The 19861-nt window shown below is 38.2% G+C and overlaps 1 protein-coding gene across 3 annotated transcripts; it reads left to right on the top strand.

Annotated features, from left to right (window-relative positions):
* Positions 1 to 215: 215 nt before the first annotated feature.
* On the top strand, positions 216 to 19297 carry LOC149002096 (P-loop NTPase domain-containing protein LPA1 homolog 2-like). 3 transcript variants are annotated; one of them, XM_089137794.1, is made up of 8 exons: positions 216 to 442; positions 650 to 885; positions 2756 to 3057; positions 15001 to 15082; positions 15312 to 15800; positions 17377 to 18105; positions 18534 to 18626; positions 18756 to 19297. In XM_089137794.1, exons 2-8 carry the CDS (start codon positions 700 to 702, stop codon positions 19089 to 19091), a joined length of 2217 nt encoding a protein of 738 aa, XP_088993920.1. In that variant the 5' UTR covers positions 216 to 442; positions 650 to 699; the 3' UTR covers positions 19092 to 19297. The 3 variants fall into 3 exon arrangements, with proteins under 3 accessions (XP_088993920.1, XP_088993919.1, XP_088993921.1); XM_089137793.1 differs by having other exon boundaries at positions 599 to 885; XM_089137795.1 differs by lacking the exons at positions 2756 to 3057; positions 15001 to 15082 and having other exon boundaries at positions 599 to 885.
* The last annotated feature ends 564 nt before the right edge of the window (positions 19298 to 19861 follow it).

Genomic DNA, 19861 nt, shown 5'->3' with positions numbered 1-19861 from the left:
TCTATAAAAATAGAATAAGTCAGACAACGCTATCTTGATTTTGTCCTTTGGTGTAAACGCCTCCAAATGTTTCTATTACCGAAAAAAGAGAAGAACACTACAAAAATATATATATATATATATATATATATATTTTTTTTGGTAAAGAACACTACAAAAATTCAAAGTCCAAATTCAATGTCATGTAGATGTGTTAACCAAAAAAAAAAAAACATTCACTTCGGACGAAAACGAACTGTTTGAATTTATTTTATTTTTCTACAGAAAACAGTTACTTTATTCTTCCTATTGGGCGAAGATTAACGAAGAATCGTATTCGTTTTCCATTTATAGCAGTTTGCCCTAGGCAGGTTTTTTCCGGGTTTCTGTTTTTATTTTTAACTGTAAGAATTGAGGAACTCTGAAGTGAAATAATCGTTGTTCATATCAGTTGTTGTTGAAGGTAAGGCTGTGTCTGCCATTTATCTTACATAAAAGTCGTTTTCGTTTTCTTATATTAGATTATCTAAGAATTTAATGATTTATATGCAAGATTTCCATCATTCTTCATAACTTCAGCACGTCATTTAAAAATCTTCAATTTTTTGATTGGTATCAGGCATTGGATTTGTTATTCTACCTCGTGATTGTGCAATTTAACTAATTGCAGTAGATAAATTGTACATTGGATTTTGACTTGATTCTGGAGAATTACTGAAGATGGCGCTTCAGAAACTATGTTATGCTGTTGTTTTTGATGACAAATTCAATGAGGATACTGTTAGGAATGATAGGATGGTAACCTCATCAATGGGTTCTCATCCAAGTGCATCATTTCGATACACAAGGAGCAGTTTGCAGAGTCTGCTACAGTTAGTTGGGTGCAAAGTACAGCATGCTTTCAAGGTACCGGTTCACTCTTTTCCCTTCTATCTCTCTGAATCATCTAGGGATATTCCTGTTATTTTTCTTTAAATTTTGTACTGTTAGTGCACTTCACCCGAGAATGGTAGGCATCTCCATTACTTGAACAATTGTTGAGTTTATCTTGTATTATGTCTTTGATGATGTTAGAGGTTGTTTTCTTTTTATTTCTGTAATTCATGGGACTTCAATCTGATGGATTCTGAATAAGCTTTCCCCTTTCACCCTTGTCACTCTGCAATATATATATTGGGCTATCCCAGCTTTTCTATTAGGATCTACTTTTTTTTGGGGTTCATCAGATCATAAATGTTTTCTGAAACCAAAAAATGTGTTTTTTATTAGCCGGGCTTACCCAGTGCACAAGCCTCCCATTATTGCAGGGTCTGAGGAGGGACTTGTCGAAATTGTGGATTGGAAAGGAAGAATCAACAAAGAAAGAAGAGAAACATGGATTTAATATAGATTTTAGGATCAATTTTACTATACCTAAATGTCCAAAAGTGGGTACAGAGCTAGCATTCTTTCCAGAACTGTTCATATTTTTTGGATGGATGTATTTCCAATCACTCTATCTCTGCACTTTCATCAATTATGATGGTTTGGATTCCATGATAGTTCATAATTTATATATATATAAAAGGTCCCTAGAATCTTCAATAGGTGCCAATCTAATATCCACATGATTAATTCCTAAAACTGCCCTGTTTTTTGATATCACATAATAATTTTAGAATGGGAGGGGTCACCATGTACATAAATCCCTGAGCATGCCCAGTCATTTAATCATGTCAAACACATCAGATTCAGCTTTCACTCCAGTTGTTCACATAAATCATCCAAAAAAAGCAGTGAGGTTCAACAAGTAGTTGGGGTGGAGGTTCATTTCAATGGCTTGAAAAGTACAGAGGAGATGTATGATAGCTGGTCTCTCTAATTGTGGCTTTTACTATGGTATCGCTCTTATTCAAATAGCTGGTCTTTTCTTTGTGCTGTCCACTTCTGGGCCTTAACCAATGTTATACATACTTGGGGTTAGTATTGATAATGCTTCATCATAAAACTCTTCCTGTTTTAGAAGTGTTGTTTTTTTTTTTTTTTGTTCAATCATTTAACAGGAAGAGTTTTATGAATAGCGATAGGACACTCCTAGATTAGAGTAAATAGAATCCTAATATACCCTCCAAAGAATAAAAACCCAAATTTGGATTTGTTCCAAATGGGTGAGAGCCAGTTCAACCATGTTTCTGTATCATATTCTGAATTTGAAATCCTGACAAGTTTGAGCATATGATTACCATTCTTTTCTACATGCTTTATTACTGAAGATTGGAAGTACTAATTCTTTGTGTTTAGTTCACCAGCCAATATTTGTTTAGTAATTGACATGACAAAGAACATTAGTAAGTTGTTATACTCGTGCATCTGGCCAACCGTGTTTCTAGAATAGTGACCACTAGATCTAGTTCTTTTCCCCTTTAATTTCTCTAGGGACCCACTGGACTTTGTTCCTCAATTCCTCATTTACAGAGTTGCATTGTTTATCTGAAATACAAGGGACTTCTGGTGCGCCCAAAGTACCAAGGTTTGTATTCCAGCTAGAGAGAGGAATGTCACATAGTAGGATCACATACTTTATTCTCATTTTGTGTGACATTCTGTCATCCTTAATTCTTGATGGTCACCTCTTATGTCAGTCTTTTGTTTTGATATCTGTAATTGCTCAATTGCTTTTCCTGTCACATAACTACTTGAATACTTGGATTACTTTCTCATAAATGCAACCTGCTTGGTGAATTGCATCCAGTAATCTGCAAATTTGTAATATTTGTAATCCTATTTGTTGTACTAGATAAGCAGACGAGTTTTCGACATCCTGCTGTTAGAAAACCTGAAATCGTCAGTCACCTCTGAAGTCAAAGGTAGTTTGGTTTCTGGAAAGCACAATTTTGAAACATGTAGGAGAAACCCATCTGATGAGGATATGCCAGCGGAATTCTTCACCGAAAAATTCAACGACTCGTATGATAATTATAAAAAACAAGCCACCATATTGGTAGAAAGAAGGCGGTTCTTAGATATCATCTGCAGGTGTCTTAAAGAATATCATTATGTGGGACCAAGCCAGCATGCTGATCTCATCCTTGGCTGCAGGTACCTTTTCCAACCTCTATTGGCAGTACTTCTATATTATTATCGTCTATATGGAATATTCTTGGCAACCCATACAACATTGTCCATTAAATCAGAACAGAGTGAAACAGAAGTGATTGAGAGTAGAAATAGGAAAATAGAGTTTGATGGGAGATGGGATTTCTTTTTGGGTTTTAACATGAAGTAGGAAAAGATTAAATAGAATAAAGGAATAGACAGATTAGATATGATCAAGAATCACCAGAAGAAAAAAAAAAGGAATCACCCACCCCCCTCCCTCTTGAAGGCTAGTTTGGTCCCCCCCCCCCTTTCTACATTCCTCATCTTTTTTTTAAAGTGAATTTATTTATTCATCCAAAAAAAAAAAAAAAAAGAATCACCAGCTGTTTCACAAGGCTAGAATTATTACCAAGAAATAGCAGGAGCATATTGAATCTCCACAACTTGGACATTCTGAATCACAGAGGCAAAGGCAACAAGCCAAATTCTTCTTCTTCAATTTTTGATCAAGTATGACCCTTATATATGCTTAAATAGAAATTCATAACAGGAATTAAATCTAGGCCTGAAACTCTTCTAGCCAATACCTTACGTTTGAGGTGGTCTGTTGCTACTGAAACTTAGCCTAAAAGAAAGGAGAACTTATAACAAGGTTGGCTCTTAGAGAACTAATCAAGCCTAACAAAAGCACTTAAGTAACAATTCAAAGTAAAGAATAGGACTCAAGCTAAACTAACCACATAGGATAATTGTCAATTGTCATGCATGATTAATATTCTGTTCAACTTCGGAGTAGAAATTATATTCATACACGACACTATCTAATGCTCAACTAATAAGGAAACAACCATTACTTGATGAAATTACAATGAGAACCCCATTGAACCAAAAGCCAAACATGTATTGAACTCAATGCAAGGCTAATTTCCACCAAAATGAGCCTGGATTTTGCTATCTATCTGCATCATAAGGTAATCTCTGCCATTCTTCCACAGTTGGTGTGCTATAAAGAGTAGTCTCACACTGTTTTGATTGTGAGAATAGTAGAGAAAACTCAAGGAAGAAATTTTGGTCGAAACATGAATTTTGACCTAGGAAAAGGTCGAAATTTTCATGTTTCGACCGAAATTTCGGTAAAAACTTTTTGATTTTTTCTTTTACTGAAGTTTCAAACTTTAGTTTTGGGCCTCTTATGAACTCAAAATGATCTGGATTCTTGCATACTACCTATTTCAAGCATAATAAACACTATGAAATTACTAGTTTATAAAAAAAAACCATTGAAAAGGTAACCTTCAAGTATATAGTATATATGAGAAGAAGTGAGAATATTACCAATTACAATTCTACTCTATTCCATGTCTCCCTCTTCCCTTTGCAGCCCATACAAATGACTATACAAGTTCCATGATGTTTGCTCCATATAGTTGTTGACGTAGTAGGCAACTGCAACTTTGTATGTGGCCTCATCCACATGCCTAAGATGTCTTGATGGTGGGAAATTGTGAATCTCTAGATAAAGAACTGGCTCAATTGCATATGAAAAGGTTGGTAGTGGCTGTGGTATAGAGTTGGAAGATCTGCTCAACAAATGAAGAAACACTTTGGTCGTTGGCAGGTACAAGGACATCATAAGCTCCATGACCATAAGGCTCCACTAGTGGCTGACCTTGAGTTTGATAGCCAGGAGGGACACCATAAGATCCATAACCATAAGCTTTATTAGTCAACACTGTAGAACCAATACTCTCCACAACAGTGTTATATGAGGACTCTGCATGCCTATGCCATCTGGATCCTCTGGAGGTGGAGTCTCTGGAATCATCTATGCTCATCGATCTTGTAGATCCCACCAAGCTCTCCGTGTTAGTTGGATGGTAAGACCCATGTGATGGCGTGTCCTTCGTGCTATCTCCGCTTCCCCTTCCTCAAATATGTCAAGGAAACATTTTTGCCTTATGATGCTGCTCCAGTATAGTCTAAATCCTGTGTTCCGTTGGTGAATTGACTCTCGCTTGTTAATCTCGGTGGTTGTCCTCCCCCTCCTTAACTCTCACGTACTGTTGGTGCTGGTGGTTTTTCTCTAAGATCAGCTGAATCCTGATTATGAGGTCCAACACCCTCCTCATCCCTTCCATCATCATCATCATCATCATCATCATCATCGTCTTCATCTTCGTCTTCGTCGTTGGGTGCTTGAGTCGCATCATCCTCGGTTTCGGACCAAGCAATCAAATCCTCATTCTAAGTGGATGCACTAGGGTGTGGCACGAATGGACAGGCGAGTGTTGCATGTGCACTCCCCTCCTGGGCCATAAACTCTGCCACATCAGCCCCCATCTCCTCTACAATCTGTTTACTGGGACGACCTCCCTCCTCATCCAACAAGGGCTCTTTAGTGTCCCTGATCCAGTCAATTACTGGGTTATCATCATCATCCATCTCAAATATGTCAGCCAACTTGATATTGTTGCTCTCTTTGTCTATCCCATGTCTAATATGATCCTCCCTTAGTCTCATATTATAGTGTAAGTAGACAAGGTCCTCTAGACGCTTCACACCCAAGCGGTTGCGCCTCTTTGAGTGGATGAGGCTAAATGTGCTATAATTTCGATCACAACCAGTGGCAGAATATGTTTGGGAGGGCACTTTGCTTGCAATCTTACTCAAATGGGTTGAGTCACGTCCAAATTACAACCACCATTTAGCTGCAACAAACATAGACTCCAAGTCATTTCAATACTTAAATAACTATTCAAGATCAAGGTAAAAAATTCGATCGAAATGAACATTTCGACCTTGGAAAATGTTGAAATTTCGAGGTTTCGGTCGAAATTTCGACCGAAACTGGATACTTTTTTCCTGATTCTTGAAAACTTAATTTCGAGCCTCAAATGCACTCAAATTGATTTGGATTTTTGCATACTAGCTATTTCAAGCATAATAAACACTATAATAACTACTAGTTTACTAAAAAACTACTGAAAATGTAACATCCAACATTCCAAGTATATAGTACATGAATCAGAGAAGAAGCTATATTGTTATTACTTACAAGTTACAAGTTACAAGTTACAAGTTACAAGTCTATTCTATTCAAGCCTCAAGGTCTCCCTCTTCTGTCTGCACTCCATACAAATGACAATATAACTCCCATGATGTTTGCCCCCGCCCCATATAGTTTTGGACATAGTCAAAAACTGCACCTCTGTATGTGGCCTCATCCACATGCATAAGATTCCCTAACGGTGGGAAGTTGTGAATCTCCAAAGGAACTGGTGGTGGTGGGCCTTGTGGCTGTGGAATAGTGTGGAAGATCTACTCAACAAATGAAAGACCACCCTGCCCCTGGCTCTCAGGACTAGGAGAAGGATAAGGATACTGATAAGGTCGCAGTGGCTGACTCCGATAATCGACAGTGGGAGGGACACCATAAGCTCCATAGGCCGCTCCATAACCATAAGGCTCCAGTCGTGGCTGACTGGCCTGACCCTGAATTTGATAGCCAGGAGGGACACCATATGGTCCATAACCATAAGGACCATAACCATAAGTCGACTCGGTAGAACCAATACTCTCCACAGCAGTATCATATGAGGACTCTGCAGGCCTATGCCATCCGGATCCTCTGGAGGTGGAGGAGTCTCTAGCATCATCAATGCTCATCGATCTCATAGATCCCACCAAGCTCTCGGCATCGGATGGACGGTAGGACCCATATGATGGCGTGTCCTCTGTGCTCTAGCCATGCTGTCTCCCCTTCCCCTTCCTCGAATATGCAGAGGAAACATTTTTGCCTCGAGATGCAGCTCCAGTATGGTCTGAATCCTATGTCGCGTGGGTGAACTGACTCTCTCCTGTGAATCTCGGTGGTCGTCCTCCCCCCCTTGACTCTCACGTCTAGCAGGTGGTGGTGGTGGTGGTCTCTCCCTAGGATCAGCTGAATCCTGATCACGAGGTCCCACACCCTCCTCATCCCCTCCATCATCATCATCACCTTCATCATCACCACCATCGTCATCATCGCCGGAGGCCTGAGTCATCTCATCCTCAGTGTCGGACCAGAAAATCAAATCCTCACTCTGGGTGGATGCACTAGGGTGTGGCACGAAGGGACGGGCGGGCTCTGCATGTGGCCTCCCCTCTTGGGCCATGAAGTCCTCCACATCAGCCCCCATCTCCTCTGCAATCTGACTATTGGGAAGACCTCCATCCTCATCCAGCAATCCGTCTCCACTATCCTTGATCCAGTCAACTACTGGGTTATCATCATCATCCATCTCAAATATGTCGGCCAACTCGATATTGGTGCTCTCTCTATCCATCCCCTGTCTAATATGATCCTCTCTCAGTCTCATATTATAGTGTAGGTAGACAAGGTCCTTTAGACGCTTCACACCCAATAGGTTGCGCCTCTTCAAGTGAATGAGGCTGAAGGTGCTCCAATTTTGCTCACAACCAGTGGCAGAACATGTTTGGGAGAGCATTTTACTTGCAATCCTACTCAAGTTGTGTGAATCACGTCCAAATTGCAACCACCACTCAGCTGCAACAAACATAGACTCCAAGTCATTTTAATACTTAAATAACTAAATTAAAGATAGAATATAATAATTAAATGTATAATGAAATAAATGAATGAACTTACCCGCAGGGGCGGTTTCCCGTCCCAATACGGCCACAGCACGACCAAAGCTCCCAGTGGCATCCCTAAAAGCCTTTATCTAATATATAAAGAGAAAAAACAATAAATAGTTAGTAGTTACTAGGTTAATGACTTAGTATAAAACTACGAATTGTGAATATCAAATGATTCTAATCACTATCTCACCTCCATAAGGATGACTGCTTGTTTAGCTGTATCCGGTTCGAACTTCTCCACTACAGTTTGGACATCATCCATCAAATCTTGCCTCATCCCAAGATTGTTTTTGTAATGGTACTTGGGATTTAAATAGTATGCTGTGTAAGAAAAAGTATGTCATAAAAGGGAATAGTTAATGCTTAAGCCTTAATAGTGTGATAACATAATGAAAATTAAATTAAATACTAGACTTAAGTACTTAACAACTTAACAACTCACCAGCCTTATGCAGTGGATGCTGCAACATAGACTCCCATCTACTGTTGATGATTTGAAGGACTTTCTTGTTGCCGCGTGGGTGGACCTGAGCAATTTACTGCTTCATCCTATCTACTGCAGCAAATATGTGTGCTAGAGTAGGTTTTCTTTGCTGATCTACCATCCTCAACACATTCACCACAGGCTCAAGCATCTTCACTACTATCCTCACATTGTGCCAGAAACTCTCATTAAGGATAGTCAACTGAGCTCTCCTTCCTCCCACTGATGAAGAACCCTCCCAGTTAAACCACTCCTTTGATGCAAACATACTCCTAAGGCCAGTCTTCCTACTCTCAAAGCTCTGCAGTGCTATCCAATTAGTAGCAAATCTGGTTATGCCTGGCCTCACTAACTCACCCTGACACTTGTCCCTCATCATCCTTAATGCATTGGTGTGGTTATATATGAAGGTGCTAACTTGTCGAGCTTGTTCCACCGTATTCTTCACAAGCTTGACCTTTCCAATCTCCTTCAACATTAAGTCAATGCAGTGAGCAGCACAAGGAGTCCAAAAGAGCCTATATCTGTCCATCCATCAAGGCATCAAGCCATCAATGCAAAGTTATAAAGTGTACATGTATATGTGTAATGTAAATATATGTATTTACAAATGAAAATTAATACTATATGTTTAGACTTTAGATACCTGGAGTTCTCTTGCATCTTCAACCCAGCTTTCTTGTAGTTGGAGCCATTATCAGTCACAATTTGAACTACATTTTCCACTCCAACCTCCTTCACCACTTGCTTCAGTAATTTGTAAATGTATTTTGTATCTTTCTTCTCACCGGATGCATCTACTGACTTGAGGAACACTGTCCTCCCATCACAATTCAATATGAAATTGATGATGGACTGTTTAGTGGGACCAGTCCAACCATTAGCCATCAGAGTCACTCCATAATGATTCCACATGGGTTTTAATCCCTTAATGTACTCATTTATGTCCTTTTTATGCTTAGGCAAATACACATTATATATCTCATATGGAGTGGGGCCCTATACACCACTCCCCACCCTCGCCTATCTCGCTCAATCATATCTCCGTAGTAGGGCCCCTGAGCTGTATGTGCTGGAACACTATGGTAATGCACCCATTTGGAGAAAGCCATCCCCACTTTCTCCTTCACACTCCCCCATAAGTGCTTCAACTTTCTCTGTTTATGCTCAGGCCTCGCAAATAGGGCCGGATTATTGCGAAGAATCTCAAGATCCGGATCTGTAGGATGTGCTGAGGAAGCTCGACCCCTTGTAGGGGCCTGTGGGATAGGAGCCTCCTGCCTCACACTCTGAGACCTCCTCATAGGGACTTGGGAGCCACCTATGCCTCCCATACCTACCGGCTCTCAGAGGACCCACAACCCGCACCCCCTCGTTGCCTCCCCGATGTCATCAATCCTCTGTTGCTCCCTACTCATCATCATCGCCCTCCTCAGCTGATTGGCCTCTGGATCAGGGTCACTGTCTCCTGGCTCATCCCTACCATAACCCTCAAGATCTGGAAGGTCATCTAAGTAGGCATCCTCGAACTCATCCCTCTGTGTTCTCTTCTCTTTCATCTTTTGCGTTCCACCACTAATATATGAGGCCATTGCCCTCTTGACCTCTACAGGCACCTTTGGGCACCCTGTTACATCCCTGTTGCCACCAGCTAGATGCACCTTCAATCTAGTGGCCCCACCTCCTCCTATTTGTTTCTTGCAGTAATTACACTCACTCTTCCTCTTATCAGCTGTCAGTGACCTCCCATGATCCCAAGCTATGTCTGACATTTTTAAAATAGAGTGCCTGATACAAGAAACACACACTAAGTATCTTGAAAAGCTCCACAATATGCTCCAAAAATGACATACATGCTTCTAATAATAACCTCCTATTTTTAAATATAAAAAAAATATATATGTATAACTATATAAGTATTTTTTAATATATAAATAATTTTAAAATATATAAAATACACACTAACTATCTTAAAAATATCCACAACATGCTCAAAAAATTGCATACATGCTTCCACTAATACTCTCCTATTTTTAAATTTAAAACAGAAATTAATTATTTTTTTAATATTTAAATATATTTTTTTAATTATTTAAATATATATTAAATACAGTAAAATTACATAATTAACAGAAAAAAAAATTAATTCAACACCATCACAGCAATATGGTGTCTCAACTCTCACATACATCCATTTGAAGCTTATACATGTACTATATATAAACATTTTTAACAATATACATAATTTAGTAAATAATTTTTAATAACAGAAAAATAAAAAAAAGTAGGAAGAATCAAAAAATAATTTTGACACTACAAATTCATAGATCATCACTCTAAAGTAAACATATATAAATTTGGAAGCAATCTAACATGATTTAAGGCACAAATGAAACAAAAATAAAAAAATAAGGAAGTTGGTTACTCACCTTGCAAGATTTGAGAAAATGCACAAATGGAGGAGCAAATCAAGTATTTGAAGGAAATGGAATACTAGAAATTAGGTGTAGAATGGGATGAAAGCAAGAGAAATCAACAAAAATTGCAAAATGAGGTCGAAATAGCTCTGGCGATATGGCTTGAAATCTCGAAACAGCGTCGAAATGGCGAAACATGGTCGATTTTGGGTATTTTATAAGTTGTGCAAGTGTCGTTTCGGCCCGATTCGGTCGATACGAAACGATATGGATACTTTTCGTGCCTACTACTATATTTAGTTTCAAGTTGGATTTTTGCAGGCATTTCGATCGAATTTCGACCATTTCGATTGAATTTTCTTCCATGTTCAAGATATATAATTAATTAAATATATAATGAATTAACTTACCCCCAGAAGGCGGATTCCGACCCGATATGGCCACATAGTGACCGAAGCTCCTAGTGGCATCCCTAAATGCCTTTATCTAAAAGATAAAGAAGAAAAAAAAAAAAAAAAAACAATAATGAGGTCAATACTTAATAACTTAGTATAAAACTATGAATTGTGAATATCAAATCACTATCTCACCTCCATAAGGATGATTGTTTGTTTAGATGGATCCGGTTCTGACCTCTCCATTATAGTTTGGATGCATAAATTTTGCCTCATCCCAAGATTGTCTTTGTAATGGTACTTGGGATTTAAATAGTATGCTGTGTAAGAAAAAGCAAAAATAAGAGGGAATAATCAATACTTAATAGTGTGATAAGTGATAACATAATGAAAATTAAATTGATTCCTAGACTTAGTAACTCACCAGCCTTATGTAGTGGATGCTGCAACATAGACTCCCATCTTAGATGATGTTGATGATTTTCTTATTGCCCTATGGGTAGACCTGAGCAACTTACTACTTCAACCTATCTACTACAGCTCATATGTGTGATATAGTAGATTTTCTCTGCTAATATACCATCCTCAACACATGCACGACAGGCTCAAACATCTTCACCATTGTCCTCACATTATTCTAGAAACTGTCATTGAGTATGGTTAACTGTGTCCTCTTTTCCTTCTACGGATGAAGAACCCCCCTCGCAGTTAAACCACTACTCTGATGCAAACATGCTCCTAAGGCCAGTATTCCTACTCAAAGCTCTGCTATCCAATTGGTAGCAAATCTAGTTATGCCTAGCCTCATTAAGTCACCTTGACAGTTGTCCCTCATCATCTTTAATGCATAGGTGTGGTTATAGATGAAGGTGCTAACTTGTTGGGCTTGCTCTACGGTCTACTTCACAAGCTTGACCTTTCTCATGTCCTTTAGCATTAAGTCAATGTAGTGAACAACGCATGGAGTCCTAAAGAGCTTATATTTGTTCATTAAGGCATCAATACAAAGTCATGAAGTGTACATGTAATGTAAATATGTAACATATGTATTTAAAAATGAAAATTAGTACTAGAAGTAGAAGTATGTTTTGATATCTAGGTTCCCTTGCATCTTCAACCCAACTTTCTTGTAGTTGGAGCCATTATCATTCACAATTTGGATCATATTCCCACTCCAACCTCCTTCACCACTTGCTTTAATAATTTATAAATGTATTTAGCATCTTTTTTCTCACTGGATGCATCTATTGACTTAAGGAACATTGTGCATGAAATTGATGATGGATTGTCTATACTAGTCCAACCATCAGAAATCACAGTCACTCCATAATAAGCCTACATGGCCTTTAATCCATTAATATACTCTATCTAGTCCTATTATGCTTAGTCAAATAAACATTATATATCTCATGTGGAGTGGGACCTTGTACACCACTCTTAGCCTTGCCTATCTCCTCAATCATATCCCTATAGTTAGGCCTTTGGGTTATATGTGCTGGAATACTATGGTACATAGCCCATTTGGAAAAAGCCATTCCTATTTTCTCCTTCACACTCCCCCACAAGGGCTTCAACTTACTCTGCTTGTGCTCAAGCTTCCTATATAGGGCCAGATCATTATGAAGAATCTCAAGATCCAGATCTATAGGATGTTTTAACGAAGGTCGACCTCTTGTTGGGGCCTGTGGGATAGGAATCTCCTCCCTCACACTCTGACTCCTCCTCATAGGGACTTGGGAGTTGTGTGTGCCTCCCATACTTGCTGGCTCTCTAGAGGATCCACAACCCATAGCCCTCTGTTGCCTCCTCATGTCATCAACCCTTGTCTGCTCCCTACTCATCATCATTGCCCTCCTGATCTGTTTGGACTCTGGGTCAGGGTCACATCCATACTCTCCTGGCTCCTCTGGATCAAAATCCTGCTCTCCTGGCTCTGGAAGGTCATCTAGGCATGCATTTTCGAACTCCTCTCTTTGTGTTCTCCTCTTTCCACTTTTGTTTGCCAAGTATGAGGCCATTGCCTTCTTAACCTCTGAGGGCATCCCTGTTTCGCTCAGCTAGATGCACCTTCAGTCTAGTGGCCCCACCTTCTCCTATTTGTTTCTTGCAGTAATTACACTCGCTCTTCTTCCTATTAGCTGTCAGTGGCCTCTCGTGTTGCCAAGTTATGTCTAACGTCTTTAAAAGAGAGTGTTTGATACAAGAAATACACATGAAGTATCTTAAAAACTTCACAATATGCTTCAAAAATTACATACATGTTTCTAATAATAATCTCCTATTAATATAAAACAAAAATAAATAAGTATTTTTTTAATATCTAAATAATTTAAAAAACATATAAAATACACACTAATTATCTTAAAAAGCTCCACAACATGCTTCCACTAATACTCTCCTATTTTTAAATTTAAAATAGAAATTAATTAGTATTTTTTAGTATTTAAGTATTTTTAAAATTATTTAAATATATATTAAATATAGTAAAAATAGATAATTAACAGAAAAAAATTTGATTCAACCTCATCACAACAATATGGTGTCCCACATACATTAATTTGAGGCTCATACATCTATTATACATATACATTTTTAGCAATATATATATAATTTACAAAATATTTTTTAATAACAGAAAAGTTAAAAAATACTTGGAAGTACCAAAAATTCATAGCTCAACACTCTAGACTAGACATACTTTAATTTGAAAGCAATCTAAGTTGATTTGAGCCATATACAAAACAAAAATAAAAAATGGAGAACTTTGTTAACTCACCACCTTGTTTGATTCTCAAAATCCCAACAATGGAGGAGCAAGAGTTGAGAAGGAATGCAAAGGAATTGCTCAAATGAGGTGAAATGGGGGTAGAATGCAAGAGAAATTAGAAAAAAACTTGAAGAAAAGCTCAAAATTTCAAGTGGAGGTATTGCACGAAATTGGTGGAACCTGCGTAATTTTGTAGGTTCCGCTTGAAACATGTCATTTTATAACGTGGTGTTTTGAAATTATATGAAATTTCGTGTTGTTTCAACCGAAATTCAGTATCGTTTCGGTCAAAACATATCACTCTTCCGAAATCTTTTGTGTTTTGTTTTGTCTTCCAAAAATGCAGGCATTTCGGTCGAAATTGGCAAATTTCGACCGAAATTTCTTCCATAGAGAAAAGCAAAGACCAAAAGAACTGACAACTTCATATTTGCTTTGTGGGCTTGGGTAGAATCTTTTAACTGGCATACCAACAGTTACCAATATGATTTTTATTATGAATATTAAATTAATGATGATTCTCCCATATGTTAGGAAAATGGTTGACAAAAATGGCCGACTGTGGATTTCAACTTAATTCACATTAGCTTAAAAATGGAAATCACTGTTTGGAAAACTTAGATGATTTTTTTGGCTGTACAAGGTCAATAGAGGATGAGAAGCCAAACTAATAGAGGCAATTGCATGCCAAACTAAGGGCTTGACAGTCTTCTGATAGGGTGGTCATATTGTGTACCCATGATGCAGTTGTGAGCTCTCTACATAAGCGTGGTTAACTGTGATATGGGAGAAATATCTTGTATGATAATGAATGCAATGATTTTCTTGTTTCCCTGACGTTTCTGCTAGTTTTTTGGAATGAGGGTTTTATTTAAGAATTGTTTAGATTCTATGATTAGTAGGGTATGGCAGACAATATATTGCCTCGGGCCTCTTGGCAACTTTCAAGGTTTACGTTAAAAAGCGAGTGAATGGAATGTTCCTGGAACTAGTTTGGTAACCTTTTTGATATTCTCTAACTACTGCCATCACACTGTGTGGTTAGCTAACATCTTATGTAGTTCCATTGATCACTTGATATTATAATTGTGGGGTTAGTTCAGGTAATCAGTTGATATTTTGTTAAAAGTTGGAAATGTGTTTACCAATTATTTCACTGTTATTCAATCTCTTATCAGACTTTTAGATGTAATTCATGTTGTTATTTTCCTAATCCATTTTGTTTATTTATTGTCATAGACTTCGTGAAAGGAAGGAATCTGTAACCATTTTGCTTTGTGGGACTAGTGGATGTGGAAAGTCAACTCTTTCATCTTTACTAGTATTACTTCTGCCCCCATTTAGGCATTGTTGTTTTTTTTTATCACTTTAAGTTGTTGAAGTCACATATGCTTTATTTTTCTTTGTATGTGATAATTAAAATATCTTCATCTGCATCTCATGGTCAAGTGAGAATATATGTGGAATTGATTCAAAGAAATCTAAAGTTTTTTTTTTGAATTCATGTGTTACTCAGGTTTAGAATTATAACCCTCTATCTTAATGTGCAGGCAAGCAGGCTTGGCATTACTACAGTTGTTTCTACGGACTCTATTCGACATATGATGAGGAGCTTCTTTGACGAAAAAGAAAACCCATTATTGTGGGCATCTACGTACCATGCTGGAGAGTTCCTAGATCCTGTAGCTGTAGCAAGAGCGAAGCAGAAGAAGAAAGAGAGAAAGTTTACTAAACCTTGGATTGGGCAGAGTAATTTTGCGTTGGCTAGGATGCTGCAAAAACCAGATGATGCACCTGGCAGTAACTCCTCTGAGGCCAGTCTGGGAGATCGAAACCATATAGAAGTAAATGATTTTAATTATAGAGGTGCTGAGTCCAATCTTGCCACTGAATTGGTTGGGCCTAAGGTATTGGCAATCGAGGGATATAAAGCACAAAGTGAACTGGTTATTGACAGTCTTGACAAACTAATCACATCCTGGGTAGAGCGCAAAGAATCAGTAGTGATTGAGGGTGTACATTTAAGTCTAAATTTTGTGGTAAATATCTTTTGACTTTCAATTGTGTTTTGTTTTTGTTTGTTGGGGGTGGGGGGGTTGGAGGAGGGGGGCGGTTGTGGTTTATGGGGTCAGAAAAAGAGGAGGTCTATATTTTTGCTCTTCCCACTAATTTTCAGGATCTTGGTAATTTGTGAATATCTCTCTCTTTTTCTCTTGATCTGTTTCCACATCTAGTTTTGTTGAATCATCTCATTAATTTCAGTATTACCCTAGCCTCATTGGGTTTATGTTAAACTAAAAGTTTAGTAGTCTTTTGCAAAGAAGTTGAGTTTCTCTCAATTGTTGATGATGGTTTTGTATTGGAGCTCAAAATGGATCGTCCTTGCACTAACTACGAACCAAGAGTAATTGGCTCCTTTTTTCTTTCTTATTTTAAATATTTTTTGTGGGAAATTTTGACCTTTTGACTGCTGAAAATGGTCAATGGGCAACCCTTGGTACAGCACTTATGTTGCTCTGTTGCAACCATCAAGTTGCATGTTCAATGCATAGAAACAGCCTATCCCCGAAGCGGGGTAAGATTATGTACATTTGCTCCTCCAAGACCAAGTAACATTTGCTCCTCCAAGACCAAGTAGCTGGATCCTTATGTCCTGGGATGTTCTTCTCTTTTTCTCTTTTTATTGTTGGACATTGGTCCTGATTGGGTAAATCCAGAAAGGAAAGCATTCTAGGTTTGCTTGACTCAGGTTCAAGTCTGAGGAGATAGAAATATCTTCAGCTATTGATTAATTGTCGTCCTATAGAATTTGATCATCCTTTTTCTGTCATTAAGGTGTGGAACTGAACTTAGAATTTTCTTCTTCATCAATTGGATATTCGGATGGTCGTTTGCAACCAGGATAATGCGTATGCATGTTTAGCATGGTTGATGATATCAGCATAAGTGTTAATTACAGGATCTTCACTGTCCAACTATGGATTGGTTGACAATAATTGAAATCATTTAAGCTGAAAGCCATGGTGCTAGTACCTAATGTAGCTATATCCACTCTATAGTATTTCTTCATGTGATAATTTTCTTTATATATGTAGTTAATCTATTATTAGTCAGTAAAATGGTGAGGTAGAAACTGTGACAGACTTGGCATAGACTCCTTACATTGTGTTACCTGCCTAGTTTTGTGGTCTAACACAATCATATGGCATGCTTGTTGGATCATTCCCTGTGTATTTTCAACTGTCAGTCTGTGTTGCTCCTGTCTTCTATTTTTTTTAGATGTTCTTTTACCCATTTAAAACTTGGACTGGCTAAAATTTGAAAATGCAGATAGGGGAACTGACTCCTATATTACTCCGAGTACCAGATGGACTACCCTGGGGTGGATTTGAGTTGGCATTGAGCACAATGACCATTGGAGTGCCACCTTGTTATCATTATTTTATTATTGTAGATCTTTAAAGGTCTGAATCTCCTAGCGGCCTGGTTGATTATACTTGGGCTTGTCATAAACCAAGTTCAAGTTGCCTACTTTCTTCTTCTTTTTGTTCCTTCCAGCATTAGTTTGTTGTAATTAGGTCCTGATTTCTTTCTTTCCCATTTTTTCTTTTACAGATTGGGCTTATGAAGAAGCATCCTTCCATAATTCCTTTCCTTATATACATTTCAGATGAGGAGAAGCACATGGAACGCTTTGCTATTCGAGCAAAGTATATGACCCTGGAACCTTCGAAAAATAAGTACACGAAATACATCAGCAATATACGTACAATACAAGACTACTTACGCAAAAGAGCTGACAAGCACTTGATTCCGAAGGTAAACAACACCAATGTTGATCGAAGTGTAGCATCTATACACTCAACAATATTTGGCTGTTTGCGAAAGAGGCAGATGGGGGTTCCTTTTTATGATGTAGCCACAAACACTGCCAAAATGGTTAGTGATGAATACCGCAAGCACTGTGAAGCAAATTCCATCAGTTCAAAAGGAATGTTCCGTTTGATTCACAGACAGGGATCGATACGGCGTTACATGGCTATAGTCAATTCTGATGGATCAGTTGCTCGAGCGTGGCCGTTTCAGCGGACAGATATGAGCAGAAAGATCAATCCATCAGATGCTAGTCACAGTGAGGTTGGGAGCCCAATCTATGGTCCTGTCCAAGTTCGTGAAGCTGAGCCTGTCAATTTACAGTTTGGTCATTTTGGGGTAGGTTCTTGGCCAAATAGCACAGAGAGTACAAGCTACATGAGCAGCATATATGATTCTAAACTGGATGGGGATGAAGGGTTTTCTTCTTCCTCGAGTTCACCATTGCACCATGAGGGTCATGCAAAAGAGGTATGTCTTGCTTCTTTTCGAAGAGTAGATACAGATAATGACACAATATTTTAGAAACGTTTCCTCTAATGATTGGAATGGCTCCGGAACAACCTCTCTTCAAAAGCAACAGTAAAAAGGGGAAGAAGAAGACAAACAAGCACACATGCACCCAAAACAGGCGCTCACTATGGATGCTTCAAGAGGCTAGCCAGATAAATGTATTTGGTTTAATGAATATCTGATGCTATGCTTGTGAACAGTTTGCAAACTCTATGACGACTGAAGGTGGAGGGAGTGTGGCTCGCAACAATGTATACGAACATGACATAGAATAGGCTACTTTATGTGTTCTTCAATGTTTAACTAATTTTCCATTTATGCTTTCATTTTCCTACATGTGAGCTGGGGGTTCCTATTTTCACCTAACGCTCTCATGTTCTGTTCAGCTCACTGAAGCAGTTCCAGCATCTGAAAGTGAGGATGAGGCTTTTCAAGAGGAAGATGGTTCTAGTGATGCAACTGGAGAGTATGGTGATGAGGTACAAACAAACCACATTGATGTTTCTGATACTTCATTGCCTCTGAAATAGATACTGTAGCTAAACAAGCATCGAAAACTTCATATGGAACATTTTCTATTTCCAACCCTTTCCCCCCCCCCCTTCCAGATGGGAGGTTCGGTTGCTGAGTCGTCAACAAAATCAGATGATGAGTACGAGATGGATTGGAAGGATGGAATGTTTTGGGATGACACTGCAAGCATGGAAATGCAGGATCATACTACGAACAATCTTGATGGTTCTCCTGGACAGAATAAGCTCTCAAAAAGCAACTCCATGAGACCACTGGGAAGAAGACCAACTCATGAAACCCGGCTCTATAACCGTCGTGTCAATAGCCTTCCTATTCGAAGAGTTCGTTCCAGCAAGCTTAAGAATGTGAATGCCCATACTAATCTTCAAACGCATGAAGAATTGGATTCAGTCCTGGAGGGAGATGATTGATGAAAACTCTTTAACACAACTTCACATTTCTATACTAGCTATTCAATTATATCTTCACATTTCATCACTAATCTTAAATATTGTAGGACCTCAAAATTGCCTTTGCTGTTCTACATGATCAGCATAATGGAATTTCACATAATTTATCATTCTTTCAAATATTTATTGTAAGAAAACAATTTTGGACAAAAACAATAATTATTCAAGCTTTGGCTCTTTTTTTTTTTTTTTTTTTTTTTTTTATAATGGGCTATGGAACAACTTTTGTCGTTTTGTTGCTTTTTTTTTTTTTGGTAACATGTCGTTCTTTGGCTCTTAGGACATTGAAAAATGCCAAAATTTTTTTTTTGGTAAAATGAGTCTTTTCAAAATATTTGGTAAAGTTTTTTTGTAAAACAATTCTGACTTGTTTCGTTGTTCTCAAAAATGAAAAGTACGTATCAAAATTATGCACAAAGAGTTCATTCTTAATTTTATTCACACAACTTTTAATTCATTTCCGCCTTTGTGGGTGAGTCTCTCTTCCTATAAGTTATGATATAAGTCAAGAAAACATAGCTAAAATCGTTCTTAAGGACAACACTTGCCAAGCGCCAATTTGTTCCACATGCATTCTCAAGTGTCCTCAACTTAAATTTTACTCAGACCACTGTTCTTTGAATAAAACGCTAAAACACAATTCTCACAAAGAATGCTATTTTCAGAAAAGACCATTATTAAACGCGCATTAAGAGACTCTTGTGGCTCTTAGAGTTGATGTTGTCCTAGTT

The sequence above is a fragment of the Hakea prostrata genome, chromosome 10 (genome assembly GCF_041222555.1).
Source record: "Hakea prostrata isolate BN-2017 chromosome 10, UWA_Hpros_2, whole genome shotgun sequence".
NCBI lineage: Eukaryota > Viridiplantae > Streptophyta > Magnoliopsida > Proteales > Proteaceae > Hakea > Hakea prostrata.
The sequence above is the reverse complement of the archived record's forward strand: the minus strand, read 5'-3'. Positions and strand labels throughout refer to the sequence as shown.

Bases quoted from the DNA above. Each gene is read 5' to 3' on its own strand.
- LOC149002096 (XM_089137794.1), top strand. From the start codon at position 700: ATGGCGCTTCAGAAACTATGTTATGCTGTTGTTTTTGATGACAAATTC. The intron at 886-2,755 runs GTACCGGTTCAC...TTGTTGTACTAG, and splicing joins AAGTACAGCATGCTTTCAAG to ATAAGCAGACGAGTTTTCGA. The intron at 15,801-17,376 runs GTAAATATCTTT...TTTCTTTTACAG, and splicing joins ATTTAAGTCTAAATTTTGTG to ATTGGGCTTATGAAGAAGCA.